This window comes from Dendrobates tinctorius, unplaced genomic scaffold (assembly GCF_039654945.1).
Source record: "Dendrobates tinctorius isolate UK_male_01 unplaced genomic scaffold, ASM3965494v1 ptg000143l, whole genome shotgun sequence".
Lineage (NCBI taxonomy): Eukaryota > Metazoa > Chordata > Amphibia > Anura > Dendrobatidae > Dendrobates > Dendrobates tinctorius.
In genome coordinates, this window is record NW_027361810.1 from 43712559 (window position 1) to 43737549 (window position 24991).

The 24991-nt window shown below is 42.7% G+C and overlaps 1 protein-coding gene across 1 annotated transcript in view; it reads right to left on the reverse strand.

Moving 5' to 3' along the window:
• The window catches only part of SLC25A12 (solute carrier family 25 member 12), a 182115-nt gene that overhangs the window by 89303 nt on the left and 67821 nt on the right, over positions 1 to 24991 (reverse strand). The window contains exons 5-9 of the mRNA XM_073545875.1: positions 21986 to 22125; positions 19522 to 19668; positions 15622 to 15760; positions 14224 to 14317; positions 13004 to 13088 (exon numbers count right to left, since the gene is read on the reverse strand). Of these exons, the coding sequence (XP_073401976.1) occupies positions 13004 to 13088; positions 14224 to 14317; positions 15622 to 15760; positions 19522 to 19668; positions 21986 to 22125 (605 nt within the window). The remainder of the gene's footprint in view (positions 1 to 13003; positions 13089 to 14223; positions 14318 to 15621; positions 15761 to 19521; positions 19669 to 21985; positions 22126 to 24991) is intronic.

Below are 24991 nucleotides of genomic sequence, written 5' to 3' on the forward strand. Positions count from 1 at the left end.
GAAAAAAAAACAAAAAAAAAAAAAAACCACAACATAATGGAAAGCATCTGTAAGGAGGTCACATAAGGGAATAAATAAATATGGCAGGTGACCTACATCAATGACGACAAAATTGCTCAAATTTATCTTTCTCGATTGCAAACCGGTTGACTTTGGTACACGGCCGGCCACATGTGGTCGAAGTCTGACAGCTGATCAAACCGATCTGTCACTGTGTTGTACATATGTGGCAGAGATGAAATTGTCATTTAATGGGGTTTATTTGGGATTTAAACAAAAGTTGTTTTTTTTTAATTTCAGAAACACATTCTTTCAGTCTCATTCACTTGCAAGAAAATTTTTCCTATGATCAAAATGTTCGCCACTGCACCCTGCACCTACCGGTCCAGGCTGCCCCCTGCTATCCTCCTGTACAATAAAGCAGAACTTGGATACCATCAGCTGTTGTGCTGTGTCCATACAGTAGATTTCCAGATAATTAGGACACCTGGTCACCGTCTAGGCTAAAGCGCCCGTTACACATAGCGATATCGCTGGCAATATCACTGTAACGTCACAGATTTTGTGACGTAGCAGCGATATCGCTATGTGTGATACTTTCCTCCGACCGGCTCCCCTGCTGGTTATCACTGATCGCCCGAGAAGGCCCTGGACCATTTCTCGTCGGGCGCTTCCTGTGGCGCCGACGTGCGGCGCGTGGACGTGGGCGGGAGGACGTCAGGATCTCCGCATCTGACAGGCAAGTAGCGACCCCCGCTATGTCGCTGGTGAGATCTGCCTGTGTGGCAGCTCACTAGCGACCACTTAGCGATGCACCAGCGATCCATATCGTTGTCGGGATCGCTGGTGCATCGCTAAGTGTAACGGTATCCTAATACTGGCCATACCCATAAGTCCTCATTCAGACATCTATGTTTGTTCACATACGCAAAAAATGTTGTCATTGGTGTTCGGTTTGTGTGCCCGTTTTTACCATGAGTGATTTTCACATGTGGATAAATAAATGAAAAAGTTTCTTCTATCATTTGCAATGTTAATCACACACAGAACATGGGCTGCACCGATGCCGTCTATGTGCTGTGCATGATTTTCAAACACCCATAGACTTGTATTGATACGATCCAACTATGATGCCGGAATGAAAAAACGGACACGTCTCCGTGATTTTTGCATTTACACATGGTCTGCAATAAAAAAACAAAAACAAACGCGAACATGTGAACAGCCCCATAGAGTATAATGGGAACATATCCCATCAGTGAAAATAAAGAACGTACATGAAAAATGGATGTCTGATTTAGGACTAAGGTTGCGCAGTCGATCATTCTTGACTCCCCTACATAAGCTATGGTCTCACTTGCATTGTGAGCCTAATTCCAATCCAAACTAAAATGCATTGTTGTATCCATCACACAATGCACGCCATATCATAGAATCATAGAAGGTTAGAGTTGAAAGGGACCTCCAGGGTCATCATGTCCAACCCCCTGCTCAATGCAGGATTCACTAAACCATCTCAGACAGATGTCTGTCCAGCCTCTGAAGACTTCCATTGAAGGAGAACTCACCACCTCTCATGGCAGCCTGTTCCACTCACTGATCTCCCTCACTGTCAAAAAGTTTTTTCTAATATCTAATCTGTATCTTCTCCCATTCCATTGCTTCTCATGTTTCCATGTGCTAATGACAATAATGATGATCCCTCTACACTGTGACAGCCCTTCAGATATTCGTAGACAGCCATTACGTCTCCTCTTAGCCTTCTTTTTCGCAAGCTAAACATTCCCAGATACTTTAATCGTTCCTCGGTAGTGCTCTGCAAAAACTCCCATGCACATTGATTGACAGCATGCTCTGCAGAAAATGTGTGCAGAGTTAGCAGCAACTTACTATGTGATGAGCGGTGACTAACTGCTCCCTGCACCGTCCCAAAGGCTGGAAACAAGCGGCTGCAGGGAGAATATTACTACATTGTCTTCCTGCAGCCGCTGGTCCAGTAAGTCGGCTATACCTGCAGATTAACACTATATCAGAAACAGCATTTCTGGATGTGACAGTTTCCCTTTAATACAACAAATCTTACAAAATGTCTAACCATTTCCTTGCCCATTATCCAGCAGCTTACTAGACCCTCAGTGCAGCGCATCTCCACCGTACGGGGAAGGAAGGGGGTACGGTTAGGATTCTGCCGCATGAATACAGTAATTAGGTTTGATTAATCACCGCTGTGACATTAATCAGTCTGGATTCTCTCTCAGGCTTTTGCTCAGACAACTAATTTTTCTGCCCCAACAGGTGTCTGATAAACGGCATTCAGTGCTGCAATATATAGAAAGCAGCCGACAGTCATCAGCGATGTGATTCTGTCAGTCTCCCCACATGTCAAAACAGCACATCGAGGGAAAGCGCACGGCCAAGGACGAGCAAACGGCATCTATACATGGAAGCTGCAAAACAGAAAAACAAAGCGAGAGAAGCCGTGGTACAATGTCGCTGTGGGCATTTATTACTTATACTGTATATGATGGGAAAGGCCTGCTCCTCGCTGCCTGGACCTCACACTGCACGAGAGAACAAGGAATTAATGGCCGGGCAGCGTTCTGAAACCATTTTCTGTGTTCTTCATTTAGAACTCCACATTTCTTCGGTGTTTTAAAATGCCGGGAAAAAAAAAATGCCACAAATTTCAAGCTACTTTGCTGCCATCTTGTAAATGTATCTTTGGTGGCGCTTTTCATTTTGTGACATTTTGTACATGTGAATTTTTTTTATTTTTTTTTTTTCCTGGCATTTTACCAGTTGTTATACCGATTAAGAAAATGTTAGGGGGGAAAAAAAAAAAAAAAACACAACACACCATACCTTGAGCATACCACTGACCCCCCCAAAATATTATAATAACACACACACACAAAAAAAAAAGCTGTTTATTTAGACTTAAAAATGTCGTAATAGAATTTAGCATAAATTCAGTGTATTTTCCATGGAGAAAATATAGTGTGCATGGCATTTCAAGAAATCTCACGTACACAATGGTAAAATATCTGCAGTGTAAGGTCATGTTCCTACATAGCGGAAACTTTGCATTTCATTTTTTTGTTATTTTTTTGCAGAAATTGTGCTGCATTTAAGGCTACTTTCACACATCTGTTGTACACGTCCAAGTGCTGTCCTCCTTTAACACGGACAGCACACAGGCCAAGGGTTGGGATTCCACCAGTCCGGTTCCGGGAAACAGGTTGTTAAAATTAAGACCAGTTAGCCGAACTGGAAAGAAACTGTGTCCTGATCCGATACTGAAGACTGACAGCTTCAACTAAATGCGCGTCCTCACACACATTCAGTTGAAATGTATCAAGGTGCCCAAAACCCCCGGCTCCCTACAGTACAAAAGTTAAAGTAGCCACAGGCCTATCAGATGCCGGCAGCTGACGACGGCGTACACGTCGCAGGCGGCGTAAGACCTCACTGCTATATGCCACCCTGTACGTGCCGCATATGGGGCAGGAAGAGGACGCGGCTCACCGAGGAAGCATGGGAAGGAAATAAGAATATATTTATTGTTTGTATTACAGCAGAGCGTCAATATGGATGATCATGATGGGAGACAAAGGGGCCCAAGATGGGGGACATTATTAAATATAGAGGCCCAGGATGGGGGACATTATTACAGAAAGGGGCCAAGATGGAGGGCATTATTACAAGAAGGGGCCCATGATTGAGGAAATTATTACAGGGTGTCGGACATTATTACATTAAGGGGCCAGGATAGGTGACAGAACTACTGTATGGGGACCAGAATGAGGAATAAAGATTATGGTGTATGGACGCAAACGGGGGATATGCAGTGGGGAAAAAAAGTATTTAGTCAATCAGACAAGGTGATTTTCTGGATTTGTTCTCTCATTTTGACTCTCATAGGTGTGGTCTACCTATTATGTCAATTACAGGCCTCTCTCATCTTTTAAAGTGGGAGAATTTGCACAATTGGTGGCTGACAAAATATTTTTTTCCCCACTGTAATTACTGTAATAGCCAATTAGGGGACATTATTACTGCTGTAGTATATTTTACTTTTGAGGATACTGTTTCCATGAGAGAAACAAAAGGAAGGTCTTGTTACTGTGTAGGGCAGCACAATGTCACTTTTTGACTGAGGAGTCACTGTATTACCTGTCCACTATATTTGGAACCTAGCTCTTGTGCATGTCACCGATGATCACTGTATTATCTGTACACTGTCCACTATATATAGAGTTCCTGTGTATAATGTCACCCGTGATGATGTTAGTGTTATTAGTACTGTGGTTTTTATTAATGATCTCTATTGTATTACTCAGTCCCCCATCCTGGGCACACCCTGGTATATACAGTGGGAAAAATAAGTACCGTATTTTCCGCTTTGTAAGACGCACTTTTTTTCCCCCAAAATTGAGGGGAAAAAGGGGGTGCGTCTTACAAAGAGGATATACATTTGCGCTGCCACTGAGGGTACTTGCCGCGGCACTCTGTGCCCTGATGCTGCCGCTGCGCTGTCCGCCACCGCCGCGCTCCTGTCCCCCGGTGGTTTCTTCCGCCCCACCGCCGCCGCCGCCGCGCTCTGTCCCGTTCAGCGTGGGGGGGTCTCTGTCGCTCCATGCCTGCTTTCTTCCTGGAAAATGGCCGCCGCGCATGCGCAGACGGACATCTCGGCACTGAAATCTCGGGAGACAGCACTGGGGGACAGAGTGCGGCGGTGGTGGCAAGCAGGCACCGGGGGACAGAGCGTGGCGGTGGTGGCAAGCATCAGGGGACAGAGGGCGGCGGCAGTAACAGACACCGGCAGCGGCACGCTGCACATCAAAACACCCCCTCATCCTAGCAGCAATGTTCCACTCCGGCCTCCTCCATCACCACCCCTGGAAAGCAATAAGACGCATGGATTATAAGATGCACCACCATTTTATTAAAAATAAAGTTTTTTTTCCTATTTTTCTCCTCAAAATTTGGGGTGCGTCTTATAATCCGGAGCGTCTTATAAAGCGAAAAATACGGTATTCTATACACTGCCAATTTTGCAAGTTTTCCCATCTACAAAGAATGGAGAGGTCTGTAATCTTTATCGTAGATACCCTTCAACTGTGAGAAACAGAATATGCACTCATATGCACTCATTACTTGTATTAATTGCACCTGTCTGAACTCGTTACATGTAGAAAAGACACCTGTCCACACAATCAATCACACTCCAACCTCTCCACCATGGCCAAGACCAAAGATCTGTCTAAGGATACCAGGGATTGGGAGGGTATTGGAACGCTTTGGTTTTGGACCTACCTTTATTTCATGGATACGGTTGCTATATACTTCCCTGACCGCTAGGGTCAGAGTTAATGGGCAAATGTCTGGGAGTTTTGCGCTTCATAGCGGGACTAGGCAGGGGTTTCCGCTGTCCCCGCTACTTTTTGCTTTGGCAGTGGAGCCCCTGGTGCAGACAAATAGGAGGACGGCTTTAGATAAAGGGTTCAGATATGGCTTGGTAGAGGAAAAAGTCTCATTGTATACAGATGATGTGTTGCTTTTTTTGGAGGATTCCAGAGAGTCGTTGTTGAGAGCAATGGAAATTATTAAAACATTTGGGTCTATATCAGGATTAGAAATTAACTGGGAAAAATCCACTGTCATGGCTGTAGATGATTGTGTTGCTGATTTGCCAGTGTCAGGGGAGGGTAGTAGGTTGGCAGTGGTGCGACAGTTTAAATACCTGGGCATTCAGGTGACACTTCTGATTTCGAGCTATGCAGATTTGAATCTGATTCCACTGCTGAGTAAGTTTAGGAGTAAAGTAGGGGCGTGGTGTAAACTGTATCTTTCAGTAGTGGGAAGAATTAATCTGATTAAGATGATTTTGATGCTCCAACTGCTATACCTCTTGCACAATTCCCCTACCTGGCTCCCTAGGCAGTGGTTTCCTACTATTGACTCTATATTTAGGGATCTTGTGTGGGGGGGAAAAAAGCAGCCAAGGATCAGACTTGAGATATTGCAGAGGCCCAAGGATGGAGGAGGACTGGCGCTTCCGAACCCTTGGATTTACTACTTAGCTGCTCAGGGCCAACAGATGAGAGGGTGGAGGGATGTGTCTGGGGCTGGGTCAATACAAAGGGTCTTGGTTCAGGTGATGGGGAGGGATCCCTTGGTTCAGGGGTTGGAGGCAGGAAGTTTTAGGAAGTTGGGTTTGATGTATTCTACTTTAGCGCTGATACATAAAGCCTGGGAGGCAATTAAAAAGATCAGGGGTTTGGAACACTTGACAAATTTTTCCCTGATATGGCAAAATGAGACTCTCCCGGAATTTGTTAAAATGGGAGAATTTAAAAATTGGATGAGACTGGGAATACAGTACACGGTTCAGGTGCAGGTGCAGAACGCGCAGGGACTGGTGCCCTTTAGAAAGTTGCAGGAAGATTATGGGCTATCGGAGGTCTGCAGATTTCAATATGGGCAGTTTAGGCATGCTTATGTTATGCAGAGTAGGACAATGAATATGGAGATTCACAAGGATATATTGATTGATTATGTCTGTGCAGAGGGGGGAACAAAAGGGGTAGTGTCGGGCATTTATAAGGATCTAATGCATAGTTTTTAAAATAATTATCCAATTAGAGCACTGTGGAAATGGGAGGGGGAGTTGGGTAGGATAGAGGAAGATAAATGGGAAGGGATTATGGAATATATACCCCAATTCTCGCTGAGTGAACCGGGCAGACTCTCGCAGATATATGTACTCCATAGAGTATATAGGACTCCTGAACGGCTGTATAGAGCGGGTCTGAGACAGACTTCTGCGTGTCCTCGGTGCCAAATGGAGGGGGCTGGAATTCTCCATATGTTATGGCAGTGTCCAAATCTGAACCCATATTGGACGGCGGTGCTTAATGCCATAGGAGGAGCGTATGGTTGTAGGATTGAGAGTGATCCTGTGGTGTGTATACTGGGATATGTGGAGGAGGTCCAGGTACATAATAAATATAAGGTGGTTATAGCTAGATTATTATATATTGCCCGAAAACTGATGGCCAGATACTGGATAAATGAAGATCCGCCAACGTTGAGGGAATTTTTCAGACAGTCTGATTATATTGTGAATATGGAAAAAGACATTTACGTTAAGAGAAAAGGCATAAGAACATTTGAGACACTGCGGACACCTTGGGTGGAAAGAAGATGACCCTGAACGTAGGTTACACCATGCATTACTTGCTGCTCTTGTATGTAATGGGGGGAGGGGAAGGGAGGGAGGGAATTTCTGAAACTAATGACCATTGTTAATGTTTTCATTGCGATTTTTGTTCTATTGTTTTGTACCTTGAATTTGGTTAAATAAAAATTTATCTGATTTAAAAAAAAAAAAAAAGGATACCACTGACAAAATTGTAGCCCTGCACAAGGCTGGGATGGCCTACAGGACAATTGGCAAGCAGCTTGGTGAGAAGGCAACAACTGTGGGCACAATTATTAGAAAATAGAAGAAACACAGGGTTAGGCCGGGGTCACACTGGCGAGGAATATGGCCGAGTGAGAGGCGCTAAAAGCACGCATTAGACACGGACCAATGATTCTCTATGGGGCAGCTCCCATCAGCCGTATATTTCTCATCCGTATTCTACGGTCCGTGCCACTCGCAGCATGCTGCGATTGTCAGCGTACGGCCGTAATACGCCAATGCAAGTCTATGGGTGCGCAAAAAATACGGATTACACACGGACCACACATGTGACTTGCGAGAAATACGCACCCGGTGTCTTTTAGCAAAGCCGGCAATTCAGTGCGCTATACAGTAAACTCACACTGACAGGTTTAATAAAGAAACGAAAGAATAGATATATATATATATATATATATATATATATGCATTCTGTGTGTCTATATCTATTCTTTGGTTTCTGTTAGAAACCCTGTCATAGGGCACCATTATATGTCCATTTTGCAGGCCTGCGAGAAAATCTCACCATACGGATGCAGAGATGCGCAAAATACGTGACCACACCTTGATTACGGATGACTTACGGAGCACTGTTTAGGGGCCATTCATCCGTATTACGCATGTAAAATACTGACCGTATTTTGCGTCGGTTAGTGTGACCCCGGCCTTACTGTCAATCTTCCTCAGTCTTGGACTCCATGCAAGATCTCACCTGGTGGGATATTAGCCAAGAGCTACACAGGAGGACCTGGTCAATGACCTGAAGAGTGCTGGGACCACAATCGCAAACAATATCCTTAGTAACAAACTACGCCGTCATGGAATAAAATCCTGTAGGGCACACAAGGTCCCCATGATCACACCAGCACATGTACAGGCCTGTTTGAAGTTCGCCAATGACCATCTGGATGATCCAGAGGAGACATAGCAGAAGGTCTTGTGGTCAGATGAGAACAAAATAAAACTTTTTGGTCTCAACTCCACTCAGCGTGTTTGGAGGAAGAAGGATGAGGACAACCCCAAAAACACTGTCCCAACCTTGAAGCATGGTGGGGAAACATCATACTTTGGGGGTGCTTTTCTGCAAAGGGGATGGGATAAGTGCACCGTATTAAAGCGAGGATGGATGGGGTCATGTATCGTAAAATTTTGGCCAACCACCTCCTTTCCTCAGTAACAGCATTGAAGATGGGTCGTGGCTGGGTCTTCCAGCATCACAATGACCTGAAACACACAGCCAGGGCAACTAAGGAGTGGCTCCGTAAGAAGCATTTCAAGGTCTTGGAGTGGCCTAGCCAGTCTCCAGGCCTGAGCCCGATAGAAAATTTTTGGAGGGAGCTGAAACTCAATGTTGCTCAGCGACAGCCCCGAAATTTGAAAGATTGGGAGAAGATCTGTATGGAGGAGTGGGCCACAATCCCTGCTGCAGTGTGTGCAAACTTGGTCGAGAACTACAGGAAATGTTTAACCTCTGTAATTGCAAAGAAAAGTTTCTATACAAAATATTAAGTTCTGATTTTCTATTGTATCCAGTACTTATATTATGCAATAAAATGCAAAATAAGTATGTAAAAATCAAACAATTTGATTTTCTGGATTTTTTTCTGTCTCTCACAGTTGAAGTGTACCTATGATAAAAATTACAGACCTCTCCATTCTTGTAGGTGAGAAAACTTGCAAAATCGACAGTGTATCAAATATTTATTTTTCCCACTGTATATCCCCCATCCTAGTATACATGTCCATTACCCTGGGCAACATCCTGGTATATGTCCCTTATTCTGGGCCCCATCCTGGTATATTTGTCTCTTATCCTGGGTCACTTTCCAGTGTATATATCCCCAATCCTGGTATATATATCCCCCATCCTGATATGTTTCCCGTTCTAACGCTGTTCTGTTTTTTCATAGAAAAAAATAACTGATTACACTCACCTCCCCTCTGCTTCCCCGCCGCATGGTTTCCTCTTCTGAAGCCGGCAGCTGATTTCAGCGTGCAAGTGTCGGGAGCGCATGAAGTCACTGCCATGCGGCCCCAGTCACGTGCACGCCATCATCAGCTGCTACCCTCTGGTTGGCTGGCAGCATGTATTGCCACGCACGGACCCCCCACATCACAATACTCGTCAACTGAATGTAAGTCCAAAGATGTGCATCCAGTTGAAGTTTCGTTAGCGTCGGCCCCTCACCTGCATGGACCCAGTCATGACCTCAGTCATTACTCCCCTGCTGCTGGTACAAACTCTTAAGGTACCGTCACACTTAGCAATGCACCAGCGATCCTGACAATGATATGATCTGGTCAGGATCGCTGGTGCATCGCTAAGTGGTCGCTAGTGAGCTGCCACACAGGCAGATCTCACCAGCGACGTAGCAGCGGTCGGGGGTCGCTACTTACCTGTCAGACGAGGCGATCCTGACTTCCTCCCGCCCGCGTCCACACGTCGCTCGTCTCCACAGCAGAAAGCCCAGCAGGAAGCTGACGATGAGAAACAGCCCAGGACGTTCTCGCGCGATCAGCGGGGGAGCCGGTCGGAGGTAAGTATCACACATAGTGATATTGCTGCTGCGTCACAAAACCAGTGACGTTATAGCGATATTGCTAGCGATATCGCTTAGTGTGACGGGGCCTTTAATCTTTACGAGTGAAGTACCTCTGGCAAAAAGGAAGCCATGAGCCAGTGAGACAGTGTGGTCCCGAAGATGAAAATATTAAGTTCTTTAAAAAAAAAACAAAAAAAACAAGTTTGACAACTTCCATTAATTCTGGGAGAACTTGGGAAACTTTGCAAAATCTCCTTGGAAAAATGATATATTTACCATTATAAATATCAAAAGACTGACCGTCACTTCCAAACAGAAAGGCAAATGTGAACAGGTGCAAGCTAAGAGCCACGCTATAATTTGTGAGTATTTACTATTATGTCACTGCCGATCTCCCTGCGCCCAGATGATCGAACCATTCTGTTTAGCGCAAACCCTAGATTTTGTTTGATGTTCTGCAGCGGCTTACTGGAATAACTTTTGCCTTCTCCAATAAAGTCTGTTTGTAAAATGTAAAGAAAGAAAGGAGCGGGAAAGAATAAGATTACGTTTCGGTGTCATTCGTCTCTGTTGGTGGGCCAGCCAAGCTCTGTGTTGTGACATTCGCCAGCCTGGAGCGACAGGTTGTGAGCAATTTTAAAAATAAGCTAGAACCCGACTTCCTGAACATCTGTTCTTAACACTTCTGCAGTAGTGAGCAACCCGAGCAGGTACATGGGAGAAGCAAGAGCCAGGAACATGCGATCGTTTCCATTTTGGCCCATAATTAACATTTACGCTTCTAATAAAAACTTCAGAATAGCAACATAATATATAGTAAATGCTAAAAGTTTCAAGAGAACCTGGCCCCGGGTCAAAAGCAGACAGTCTTCGCTTATGTTATTCCTACTGATCCCCCAGTGTATTCGTGGTTTTGTTTTTTTTTGTTTTTTTTAAGTTTCAGATAATCGGGTCTTTTTCGTCTATGGACTTTACTAAGGGGCTGTTGCTCACAGGGTATAAGCAGAAGGGAATAGCATAAAAAAGTTCCCCCATCTCCCCCAGAGAATCCTGTAGGCACCTCCCTCTTGGCAAAGATGACAGAAATTAAAACTAAATAATAAGAACAAATGTTAAAAAAAAAATGGGAAACTCAGGGGAGTAATAGAAATAAATGAAAAACAAAGACTTCCCACTTCTGACATCTAGGAGGTGGTCCACTAGTTTTATCAGTGGTGCTAAATAATAAAACAAACAAACAAACTAAAACACCCTGAACCTTTCGTTCCACTACTAGAGTCCTCCACTGGATTCCTCTTTTGATTACGGGGAAAAGGGGGAGGGATTCACGTGACAGCTGCAGCCAATCAACAAGAGCTGATCGGCTGCAGCCCTGACATTCTTTCAGTCATTACGTGATGCCCCCCCCTTCCCAGATGTTTTTGAAAAATAAACCCCATTAATCAGCGCTATAAGTCAGCCTAACTATAGTTATAAGCAATTTCATAGCTCTTATCAAGCAAAAATGTTTTTATATTCTCTATTACATTAGAGGCGCGAGGGCCAAGACACCAAAAAAAAAGGAAAAAAACATATGTTCTTCTGGATTGCAGCGGTTCTGCAGGTTTACCCACAACTGATTGTTAATCAGAAATAGCCAATCAACAATCAAACAATTTTTACAAAATTTGAAAACTGAAGTGAATCATAAGGACACAAGATTTTCGTCAGAAACACTTGTGTCCCATGGTTGCTATTTGGTGCTGCTCCCTTAGGAAACTGAGTAATCTGCTCTTTTAGATAAGGTAAAAAATCAGCTACACAAAGAGTTTCTTCCATTTAGAATCTTTACTTAAAATGAGGCAACTTGTATATTTTAATACAAATCATGTAATGCTTTATGTGTCCTGCAGTGGCGCTGCAGGAAAGCTAAATACCTACTTCCACAGTCCTCGTGGATCATAGCGGATCACTGGTGTTCCTGTGATCACCATATCTTTTGGGAACCCTAACGATAATATGGGAGGATACGTAAGCTACTGCAATGTCCTACACATGGGGTAAGCAACAAAGCGAATCAGAAGAACTATACTACATTTCTCTTTAGAGGTATTTGCTGATATAATTATTATTACACCTAATATATATTTGGATAGGATCTTGGAGATGTGAATACCCCTTTAATTACCAGTGTATTCAATGCGCCAATGAATTATAAATTATGATTCATATTACTATATACACATCATTAAAATCGGTCCAATAGTTGAATGTTTTTTTGCACCACACAAACAGTTGGAACGACAAGTATATTAGTTTGTACAATATTTATTTTGCCTAAGGACGTATTAGAGACACAAAATCATGCAAACGTGGATCTGTTGTGAACAGCATAGCATAACAATCTGCATTTTCATTCTCAACAAAATTATTTAAATTAATTATGTTCAAAAGACCATAGATATAAGAACTGGATAGCATAAAGTTCACGATGGGCCTCTTGTTCAAATATTGAGAGCGGACTCAGCATGGATACACTACACAGTGAGCTGTCAGTCAGTGACAGGGGGTGTGGTTACAGCACCGCTCACTATGTACTGAATGGCGACTGAAATCTCTCTGACCGCGCCTCTATGACTGAAAGTCGGAGGCTGCCGAGAGGAAGTAAAGTTCATTTCCTCCCGTTAGCCGCACTTCCAGTGCGGCTGCTGTGTGGTTTTTAAAGCTGTTGACCTGCAGATAAACCCCATATCTGCAGGTTAAAAGCACTTTTTTTTTTTACACAACACTTTCCCTTTAATTATGAAATCAATTTTCCCTAACTTTTTCTATTGTCTAAATGTCAGTTATTTCCAATATCGTTTGTTACATATTGTGAAATGTGACCATTTTTCATAAGCTGAAGTAATAAAGAATGACTTGTGCATATTTTTTTTATACATTCTTGACACCGTGATGTTTTATGGCTATATTTTATGCATTTTTTAGTGTCCGATGTTGTTAAGCCTTCGCCTACCTGTCTCTGGAGTTCAGCGAGGTTGTAAGGTAATGCCCCTTCCTCTAATGGTGCTATTCTTTCAATATCTGTAAGAGTAAGACGTCTGCAAGAAAACAGCAAAAACATATATAACATGCAGCACAAAAAAAAAGCACTGATAAAATAACAAAACAAAAAAGAAACGAGACAAAGGATTTACATGTTTATGTGGGTTTTCTCCAGATTATACTAATTCATCCCCCCACTGTAAAAGCATACTAAAAAATTGAAGGGGCTGCCTTACAAAGAAAACCCATGTTTTTATGTCAAGTCAGGGAATAAGGACATCATAGAGGGGGTTTCCTCCATTTAAGAGCCCTTTTTATGACCCAGAATGGAGATCATTTGTGTGCAAGTGGATTCCATTCTGGCTTGAGCCTTACTTTTATCACATGGATGACCATTCATTTTGCCATGTATTACTCCTACAATGGGGAAATTAAAACTCTAATAGAATTTTATGCCTTCAGCTCCTTTGGAGACTTATGTATCTCCATGGTAACAGACTACAAAAGAAAAAATATGTAGTCTGACCAAAATCCTTTTGCCATGCATGTGCTCCTCCCTTTTCTGCTGATCTATTCTTTGTATATTTGCAAGAATGAGGCTGTGTGCACATGCTGCGGATCCGCAGCGGATTTGGCCCTGCGGATCCGCAGCAGTTTCTGCTGTGGTGTACAGTACCATTATTCCCTATGGGAATTAAAAACCGCTGTGCAGATGCTGCGGAATTTTCCGCGCGGATTTTGCTGCGGTTTCAAATCCGCAGAAAGCATTGCATGTCAATTCTTTCTGCGGATTCCGCAGCGGTTTACCATCTCCTCCATTGTGGAGATGATAAACCGCAGGGCAAAACCGCAGAGCAATCCGCAGATAAACCGCAGGTCTTTTGATCTGCGGATTTTTCAAAATCCGCGCGGATGAATCCGCAGCGTGTGCACACAGCCTCAGGGAACACATGGAAGGCCGGAGACAACAGTATTAGACTTAGTTTTGTTTTTTTTACATTTTGTTACCAAATGACAGCAAAAACAAAGTAGATACAAAACTTTTTAATTAAGAGGATTTGCAAATCTTCATTTTTTAATGGGCAGCAAAAATGTAAAAACTGGTTGTAAAGGTGGTCTGTAACTTTAAAGAAAGCGTAAATTCGATTTTTGTTTTGAAGGAAAAGAAAAAACAGAGACACAACAACTTACCCAGTAGCATTGAATAAATCTGATAGTTGATAGAGAATGTCAATTTCCAGTGGAGTGATCTGCCCAAATTTGTTTGCAGAATTTGCAAATTCCTCTGCAAAATTCAACAGGAAAAGAATTTTTAAAATGTAGCTTTTTGTGGCCCTTAAAGAAGATGTCCACTATTTGGTCCTGATAGAATAAAAAAAAGGTTATACTCACCTCCTATGCCGATGCCGTTCCCATGGTGTCAGCACTCGCTTTCTCTGGGGCTCCGGTGCAGTTGTTGTGACTAGTGATGAGAGAGCGTGCTGGGATAAGGTGTTATCTGAGCATGCTCGTCTGCTGATAGAGTATCTTCGGTGTGTTCGAGTATGTTCGAGTCCCTGCTGCTGCATGTCTCGCAGATGTTCCACAGCCGCAAAACATGCAGAGATTGCCTGTTTGTTAGACAATTCCTGCATGTGTTGCGACTGTTGAACAGCCGAGAGACATGCAGCCGCAGGGTCTCGAACATATTTTTCGAGCAAGCCGAAGATACTCTATCAGCAGACGAGCATGCTCAGATAAAACCTTATCCCAGCACGCTCACTCATCCCTAGTTGTGACACGTAACCCCGGCGCCCAATCAGTGAAGGCATCACTGTCCCCGCCTTCATACAAATTGAACATGAAAAGGCAGTCCGGGCTGCAGGTGATCACTGACTTCCCGGGGAGAGCGAGTGCTGACTCTGCGGAAACGGCATCAGCATGGGGGGTGAGGATAAGCTTTATTATTTTATTGGGGCCAAGTGTAGGATATGAGAAGGAGCTGTCCTAGTAGTAGACAGCCCTGTTAATGTACTTAATGCCATATTCTATAAAATATGTCATATGTCATGAATGCCTGATATACGCGCGTTCCACCTCTCTAACTCCCATAGACTTCAAAGGAGAAAGCGGCCTTTCTCCACCTAGACATGACCCTAGAAGGAAGACTTCTTTTTTTATACTGTTGACATGCTCTATAATGTTTAAAGGGAATCTATCATTACAAAATGACTGTTCAAACCAAGCACAGGTGCTCACGTCATGTGGCCGAGTAATTCAGTGCACCTTCTTATTTTCAATCCATCTCTGTTCTTCACTGGATCCCGTAAAGTCAAAGCTGTCAATCAAGAAAGAGAATGGCGGAAGTTAATGCAAAACCAGTAGGTGGGAACTGATTGGCCATGCCATGGTGCACCAAGCTCTTGTGCTTCGTTGGAACAGTCATTTTGTGCTGACAGATTCCCTTTACTTTTAATAAAGGTAGCAGTATGAACAACACTCCAAGTTCTTTGGCTTTTGAAGGAAAAAAATCGGGTTGCAAACTTCGCAGTGGATAGCCCTAGACAAACCTTGTGCCCCAAGAGAAAGACTAAAGGAAAAAGACGCTACCTTTGGTGACCTCCAGGTCTCTTCTGGATCCAGCTAAAGTGCTGTATATCTTTCTTACAAGCTCCATGTTATTGAGTAAAGAGTTAAAAGCGTTGAAGTAGGAGAAGCTCACTTGGTGGGAGATGCTTCCTCCTGCAGCCTAAAAAATAAGAATAAAAAAAGTATAATTAGAAGTGCTGCTGCGGGTACTTTAGATAATCTTGGATTGATGGGACCAGACTTTCCAGCTTATGCCCATAGAATTTACCGATTTACCATATTAGGTTGGGTTACACAGCGTCAAACTTTCCAATTTTTCATTTTATAAACCTATTTGGAGATATTAAGCATTTCTGAAAAAAAAAAAAAAAATTACCCCATTTGGGGTGTCTGCACTGTTCAGAAAAATGGGGGTCTGGTGTAAAGGAGGCAGTAGTGGCATGTGGGTGGTTAGACAAGTACACTATGGTTCCCAGAGACCTACAGAAATGATGGAACAGTGGCCATCACACACACTTATACTCCACTCACATGGGACCCCCCCATTCTCAAAATCGGTGCGTGTGCCAGCAGTAGGAACCCTGTCAAACATAAAATCGTCATCTGTGGATAGGTGATCATTTTTGTTTATGGGATAACTATCATATCTGCTACTGTTCTGCTAGTACTCTCAGTGATGAGCTCTGTACATCCCCCGCCTACACCACTGATTGACAGCTTTCTGTGTACACTGTACATAGGCAGAAAGCTAAAAGCAATGGTGGATGAATCTCATGACTATGAAGGACTACATAGCTGGATCTCATCATTGAGAGGACTAGCAGAGCTGCAGCAGATAAAGTGTTTTATCAAAACTACAGGAAGGTGCCACTGCTGAAATAAGGGTTTCTGCCCATACTTTTTGCTTCTCAAAGATGGGGCATCAAAAAAATAATGGTGACAAATTCTCTTTAAACATTCTGCTGTAATTGTTTCTTCTACTCCTGCTGCTAGATTCCCGATATCTTACCTGGCTTGTGAAAAACTACTTTGCTGCCATAGCTGGATTGATACTTGGACTTGACCTTGGGCTCCCCAGAAGCCTGACTCGACTGGTGATTAGGCCGGTTTCACATTTGCGCTTCAGGGCGCAGCGACGGCCTACGCACGGCCGCTGCTAAGCCCCGCCTCCGCCGGTAGCTCCGCCTCCCGGCGCATGACGCTGCATGCGTCATGCATCCCCTATCTTTATCACTGAGGACGCAGGCCGTGCACAGTATGCGATTGGCGGCGCCTGCGTCCTTTTGACGGTGCGCCGACCAGCGACAAACGCAAACTGTTGCAATTTGGTTGCGCTCGGCGCACCGTCAAAAGGACGCAGGCGCCGCCAAACACATACTGCGCACGGCCTGCGTCCTCAGTGATAAAGATAGGGGACGCATGACGCATGCAGCGTCATGCGCCGGGAGGCGGAGCTACCGGCGGAGGCGCGACAGGGGGCGGGGCTTAGCGGCGGCCGTGCGCAGGCCGTCGCTGCGCCCTGAAGCGCAAATGTGAAACCGGCCTTAGTCTATGATTATGTCACTCTGGTTTTCACCAGTTTCTTGCTCTTGACCTCATCCCTGCCTGCTGATTTTGTACAGTATTTAGTACTGTCCTGATAGTTTTCAACAGGCTACTGCCAACTCACTCAACCGGCCAGAAGCTACTACATGGACGCAACCCAAGGGTTTATGTAAGGAAACTGAGATCCCTCCCTGGATCCTGCTAAGTGGAGTGACTAGCATAAAGACTTTGAAAGCCATCTTAAAACTTGCCAGGATCCTCCCATAGTAACAGAGAACTGTCCCTAAGGTGAGACCGGCACGGTTTATGCTGTAAAGAAATCAGGTGCAAGAACTGGAGCAGAAACTGGACGATAACTGGATAGCAAATGAGCAAGCTTTTATTTTATTAGAAAGATAAATGATGGGGGGCACTTGCTTGGAATAGGCACAGAAGAAGCTAAATCTGCACCAAACATGATGAGTCCCAAATGCTTAGTAGACAAAAGCCAAAAAAAAAAAAACAAAAAGCAGCTGCAGTGGGAAGTGGTGAAAAAATAATAAAGCAACATCATTTAGACCAGGGGTGGGCAATTAATTTTGCCATGGGGCCGCATTAGAAATTGGGATGGTGTCAGAGGGCCGGACTAATAGAATTAACTCAGTTGTACCCAATACTATATATGTATATAATATATAGCATACATATGCTATCTTTTCATAAACAAACCGTATGTTAAACAAGGCAAAGATTTACAATACAATGGAAATATGGAGGACCTAATTACATCTTTATTTAATGATGAGATGATGAACTGCAGCCAGCTTGTGATTGTTCACTTTAATTGTTAACTTTATCAGTGTTTGGAAAAACTTGCTATTTTAGGTCAAGGTATCTGTGTACCACTCCTGTACTGCTCACAGGGGCTTTATTAGGCGCTGACCACTCTACCCAGAGTCCCAGACCCTGGCCTGACGTAAACACCCAGTCCAGACCCATGATACCAAAAGAGAACACAAAGGGACAAAAATCCAAAAATACAAAATTTATTTCAATGGTACAAAATCACACCATAATAAAATATGTATATATAACAAAGCACATATAAAGCGGTAAATACCTCACCTGAATATATAGAAAAGCTATGTGATAGACAAGTAGAATTGCACAGGGTCAAAACCATAGGCTGAACCAGCATATATTCATACAAATCCTTATATTATATCCCAGGGAAACGTAGGGATAACATAATTTACACTGGTGAACAGAATAATGTCGTTCACCCAATGTTAAAGACCTCCCAATAGATCAACAGGAAAGACCTTATCACCCCCATAGGATATAAGATGAACAAATAATAAGGCAAAGATTAAATAATCCATATACCTGTAGTCATGCTGCTGCCTGGTTGTAGACCCGTGACGCACGCCGGCGCGCGTTTCACCGCCTCTGCAGTTTCATCAGGAGTCTAGTCCAGACCCAGTCTAAAGTAATTGATGCTAGTCTTATGTTGCACCACAGTGTCACTGGTCTGCTTGCAGCAGTATAGATCACACCACGCCCGCACATTTTAGCACAGAGTTGGAGGCGTGGTGTGATGTATACTGCTGCAAGCAGACGCCACCATCGGCATCTACGCAGCCCTCTCTCAGACCACGCCCCCTGCAGCCTCGACCAGTCAGCGCCGCAGGTCTGGTGTGTGGGCGGTGCGCTGGAGGCAATGTTTCCGTGCCGCTGTCAGGAGGTCGGGGTCCGCTCCGCTCACCGCCGTGTCTGCAGGGACTCCTCTGCTTCCTGCTTTCCTCATGAATGATTCATGAGGAAAGCAGGAACCGGTGAAGTCCAGACCCCTCCGCGGGCCGGTCACAGGTAGTGGGCGGGCCGGATGCGGCCCTTGCCCAGGTCTGATTTAGACCATTTGTTCTAAAAGGGAGATAAAACAATTACTATTGTTATTCTGTATTAGTGTTTGGCTATAATATAAGGGTATGTTCACACAGCGAGTTTTTGCTACGTTTTTTTTTTTCCCGCAGCTGTTGGCAGGAAAAAAAACCCGCGGCTTATGTTACAAGTGTTTTTATGCTTTTTCTGTTGAGTTTCCTTTGGTTTTTTTCAATCATTCATTTGAATGGGTAAAAAATTCTGCAAAAACACAAAAACATTTGACGTTTTACGCTTTGGTAAAAAGGCAGCAGGGCTCCAAATATGCGCAAAAAACAGCGTGTGCATGTGATTTCAGCCAACTCATCGATTTACTGGTGATGTAGAAAGCTGCGCATCTGACACACCAAATATGCTGCACTTCTGCCACGTATGAACATGCAATATTTCCAAAATTGCTAAAATTAGGGAGTTTCACTTTTTAATTAACCAGTAGTGACTGCGCCTGTTACTTACAGAGACGAGGTTTTCCTCTACAAACGATGTGAGCATGTGTGACCGTATTGTAACCATAATGTCGCTGAAGTCCAAAGCCGTTATCAATCCAGATTTATTTTTGTCCTTTTGAGCAAATGCCTGTCGAGCGTGCTCCAGCTGCAACTCCTGAAATTCAGAGGGTGAAATTATTTTTTGTTCTTTCATATAATTTTTCACTGCCATCATCAGTACTCCAAATACTCGTTCTGATATCCATGCAACCAAAGGCAGGCAAACAGACTGGGGAAAAGCAGGGAAGCAATTTAAAGGGAATCTGTCAGCACGTTTTTCTTATTAACTCTGAGAGCAGCATGATGTAGGGGCAAAGACCCTGATTACAGGGACATGTCATTTGCTCAGCAGCTTGCTGTAGTTTTAATACAATCACTGTTTCATCACCAGGAGATTATCACTGCAGGACTAAGTTTCACATGCAAGACAGTCAGGCTAATCTGTGTAATTCCTCCCCGGACCACTGATTGGCAGCTTGCTTAGAATGTACATACGAAGCTGCCAATCAGTGAAGTGGGCGGGGTTATATACAGTTCAGCTTTCAGACCATTGCTACATCAATTGTAGAGAAAACAGGGTTTTTATCAAAACTGTACCAAGTAGCCGAGTAAGCGACACATCCCTGGAATCAGGGTATCTTCCCCTACAATATGCTGCTCTCAGATTCCAGAGCAAGATCTGCTGACGGATTCCCTTAATTCTTGTAAAAATGTGCATGTAAAGACAAATTCCTTAATAAAGTGATTTACAAAATTTCCTAACGTCTATGGTGGTCAAAATTATTTTAAAAAAAGGAATACAAATGTAACAACTCAATAAACTTGGCTGAATAAAAGTAAAGACTTATTCTTATATGTTAATCAGCAAGAGGATCTGTAGATTAAATAATAGTAAAACTAACAGAGCCAGAATGATTCTGTAGTTTAAAATGACAACATTCTGTCAAACTCTAAAAATACTGAAGGGAAAAAAAAATCTACTTTATTTATTCAGAAAACCAATTACCTTTTGTTGTTTTTTTGTTGTTTTTTTTTTTAACATTTACATGTAGTTTATGTTTTTCAAGTGAATTAGGATCAGCCATTATGATTTAAAGAGTAACTGTCATTTTAATCTATTTTTTCATAAATCACCAGTACAGGTGAAAATAAGAAACACTAATATTTTCCAATCTCAAAATTTTCAATTCACAGGTAAAAACTGTCTTCAGTGTATGCAGATTTTTCCATTACTGAGATAGGAGATGACAGCTGGTGCTCAAAGTTCTATGGAGAACTGTAGCCGTCATTTCAAGACAACTTGTAGCAGAATGTCTGCCTGCCTCAAGCTCCTCCCTGCATAGAATCTTAGAAGCACCAACTGTCATCAACTATAGGAGTGACAGGAAGATCAAACCAGAAGAAAGAAGCAGATTTCTCTGATAAGATATATATATAACAAAGTTGCTTATTTTCATGTATACTATTAATTTCTGAAATAAAAATGACAGCTACTCTTTAAAGGGAATCTGTCACCCCTTTTTTGAGATATCATACAATTCTGTGTCACATGTCCTGACAGCGCCAGCGTACAGCCTCCGCTAAGCAGGGACTCACCCGCACCGTAGGGACTCCTGGGGACAAGAACAGCCAGAAAATAAAGATACACGGGACCTGAATGTAGAAGTTTAGAAAGCAGGCACAGGACCTAAGGTCATGTGAACGGTCATGTGATTCTCATGTGATACAGGATTCTCTTAGTACTTTTGCTTCCCCCTGACCCCGCACCTTTCATGCATAAATACCTTGTTTATATCGGTTCAGATGCCACGGTCCGGTCCGATGGGCGGGGCTTATTCACCTGCTCCCCCCTCCCTGTCTTGCTCTACACAAGAAGAAATGCGTAGAGCAAGACAGGGAGAGGGGAAGCAGGTGAATAAGCCCCGCCCATCGGACCGTGGCAGTTTACATACATCTGAACCGATATAAAAAAATGGTATTTATGCATGAAAGGTGCGGGGTCAGGGGGAAGCAAAAGTACTAAGAGAATTGTGTGACACACAATTGAATGATATCATTATATGATATCTCAAAAAAGGGGTGACAGATTCCCTTTAAGTAATAAACAGGCAAGCCATATGGGAACTAAATAAGAATCAAATCCGTTGTTGTTAGTTTTGCAGTTTCCAATTATATTTTACATAATTCATAAATGGATTCATTAGACAATCAGAAATTAGAAAACTAAATCCAGCTACAGTCTATCGGTTGTGGTACTAGTCATCTCTTCTTGAGATTGCTTATGTTTCAAGTTCCGGCACGTCCCTGTAACTTTACGGTTATAGGAAAAGCCCAAGTGCCAGGTAAAGGCACCAAGAAATTATGTAAACGTTTAAGATTGCATTCTTTTTTTTCCTTTCTTTCCTAATAATTAAAAGTAAAAAATATCTTACCTGTAAAAATTCTGTGAATTCCAAGTAGGAAAGATGTTTTTTCCGGTTGTGCCCGAAGTGAAGTCTGATGAACTCGCAGTCCCAGTTAAATGGGATATGGTGATGAATGATGGTTTGTCCAAAGATTTCCTTAACATTTTCTTTAGAAAAATAAGTGACGAAATTAGATTTTGTCTTCGCAGCGAGAAAGGTCAGTTAAGATACTGAACTGTACGATGCTGAGATAGAATTACACCTGATCTCCGGTAATTCTGCAACTCACCATTTACAGGGATTAATGGCAACACTGCAGGATTCGTGTCTTGCAATTTTATTTTTAGACAATCACATTGCTAATCCTCATAATAAACCAATGTTCAGATTAGTCCAATGACAAAGTATTGCCATGACTGTAATGAGCAAATTAGATTGCCGCCTTTATTAGTCCAGAAGTTCAGTAGGTCCTTCTAGAACCATTTAATGCGATCCTTGATATAACATAGTTTGTATTTTGGGAAAGATCATTGTATGCAGCGGTGGCCGAGCACCATCGTTGCTGCTCATATGAGTCAATGGGAGACATGGACACAATTATTGGGTATTCTAACGATCATCCACTGATTTAACATTTTGTAATCTCTTCCATACGTTGATGATAGATGGCAAGACAACAGAATCATACAGTGTTAACTAAATGCCGTTGCTTAATTAAAGAGGATTTTTCATCGCTTTTTTTTATATAATCTGAGTGACTCCCCCAATTAGCGCTGTTTTACCGATTCTGGAACAGTTTTTATTTTTCCTCTGTGTCCCTCCGTTCTAAAGTTACACCCCCCAGTAATAATGGTACAAATTTTCCCTTAAACTTATCTGTGGGCGTCTCCTTTTTCTCCTCTTTTTGATGGCCAATAAAAAGACAGAGAAGTTCCATGTACACGCCCAGTGGGTTGAAGGGAAAATTTTCCCCATTATTAAGAAGGGGCGTAACTTAGGGACGGAGGGGCGCAGAAAAATAAGAAAAACTGTTCCAGAATCAGCGAGGAAGCAGCGATCAGAGGGGGGGGGGGGGGTTAAGTTTAAATTTTTTAAAATTCAGTGAAAGGTCCTCTTTAAAGGGATTGTGCAGGGCTTGTCATTTTTGCACTGAGCGTTGAGAGACTCTTGAGTGAGATATTTTCTGAGGCAAAATATTCATCCAACTATCGTATTAATCAAGATAGGAAATATGATACATTTCTGGTTTCTGATCACTGCCTCAGCAACAGTCCTGCCTGAAGTGCAGCTCCGTCTCCCAACAGCCGATGCAGAAATGAAAGGGACTGCAGGACTCTTAAGATTTTGATTCCAGGTTTTTAATTTTAAATCGACATATAACATTTGCCCTTTAAGAACCAAGAAAGATTAGTATTTTGCACCATATAATTGATAACTATTGTTACTGTTATTCTGCACATGATTCACAAACGAAGAATTACAACATTAATCTGCAACATGTACTATTCTCATTCCCATTGAAAATTAAGTGTTAATTAAAGTTACATTTAATAAAAATAATAGGATGATATTTCTGCTCGGCTGGTTTTCATACCACACATAGGTCAATGTGTTAGTGGAGAGGTCGCCGTGTGAGAGCCTGGGCAGTGCAGTCTGGATGGTCTGAACCAGACAAACAAATAAAACATTAAACAACAACGATGTTTCAATAGGACAAATAATAAAATGTGTTATCACTACAGTAAATGTTTACATTAAATTAAAGAGTCTGCGCACAAGACCACAGTAAAATCACGGTTTGCTGGTATCATACCCCTTGTATCATACAAGTTAAAACTGTCTACTATGTACAGGAACGGTCTTAATTCTCTGTAATTGGCCATCAAATCTTCATCAGCAGTCTGCCAGCCCTTTAAGTACCGGATCACTCTTCCACTCACTTCCCAGCTTGTTAGCACCTGAGGTACTTAAATCAGTGGGTTTGCCCAACAATAATGTGTATGGCCATCATAAGAAACAAACTTGCCATAGTAATTACTTGCAGATCCAAAATATTGTAAACATTTTGGGATGGTCACTATTAGGGCAGCTTCAGACAGCCATGTAACCTCTTATCTGAGAGAACCGGGGATCTGACTCTGATCTGACTCTGACTCTGACTCTCTCAGATGTTGGTTAGATATAAAAAAAATTGCTCCATCTTCTCCATTCTGTCAGTCTGCAGGAATAAAGCTGCATTCAGATGTCATGTGAGTGCAGTTTGATGGCTTTAGCACACTCATTAAGTTGCATGCAGTGTTGACAACATGATTTTTATATTTTTTATGGACAGCTTGTATAAAAAAATCCCAGACAGGCAGTATTTTTTTATGGACACATTGGAAAACCATAATAAATCATTATGATTATAAGTGGTAATAAATAAATACATGTCTGCAGCCCATAATTCTGATATGAGACATCGGCTGCATTCACTGGAAACTGTAAAATGATGAGAATTACAGTCAGAACTAATTATATAAAAGTTTATTCTACTTGAAAAACAGATTACAGACGCCTACAACTTTTTTTTTTTTTTTTCCACAGACAGGGCAAAAAAGTGCCTTATTTTTAGGGACTATCCCGGAATTTCTGGATGGTTGGTAACCCAGCTTCAATGGCCGAGTGGGATTCGAATATTGCACAAAACTCGGGCATTCTGCAATTTCGGATATGTACTCGCCCTGTAGAATAACATCGGTCCAAGTACAATCCGATGCATTGTTAGATCGCACTCGGACCGAAAACACGGCCGTCCGGATGAGCTCTTATGGGAAAGCTATAAGATGCATTTGTACATACAGAATAGATAATGTGATGCTGCATGTAACGAAATAGAAAAGTATGCCTCCAAATTTTGTAAAAAAAAAAGGATATATTAAATTAGAAGCGTGAAAAGAAAAAAAAAAACTGCAAACTAAAATGTTTCTATATTTATCTGCATCTCACCAGGTCGTTCTCTGATCACTGGTGGATGGTGCTACAATTTCACAC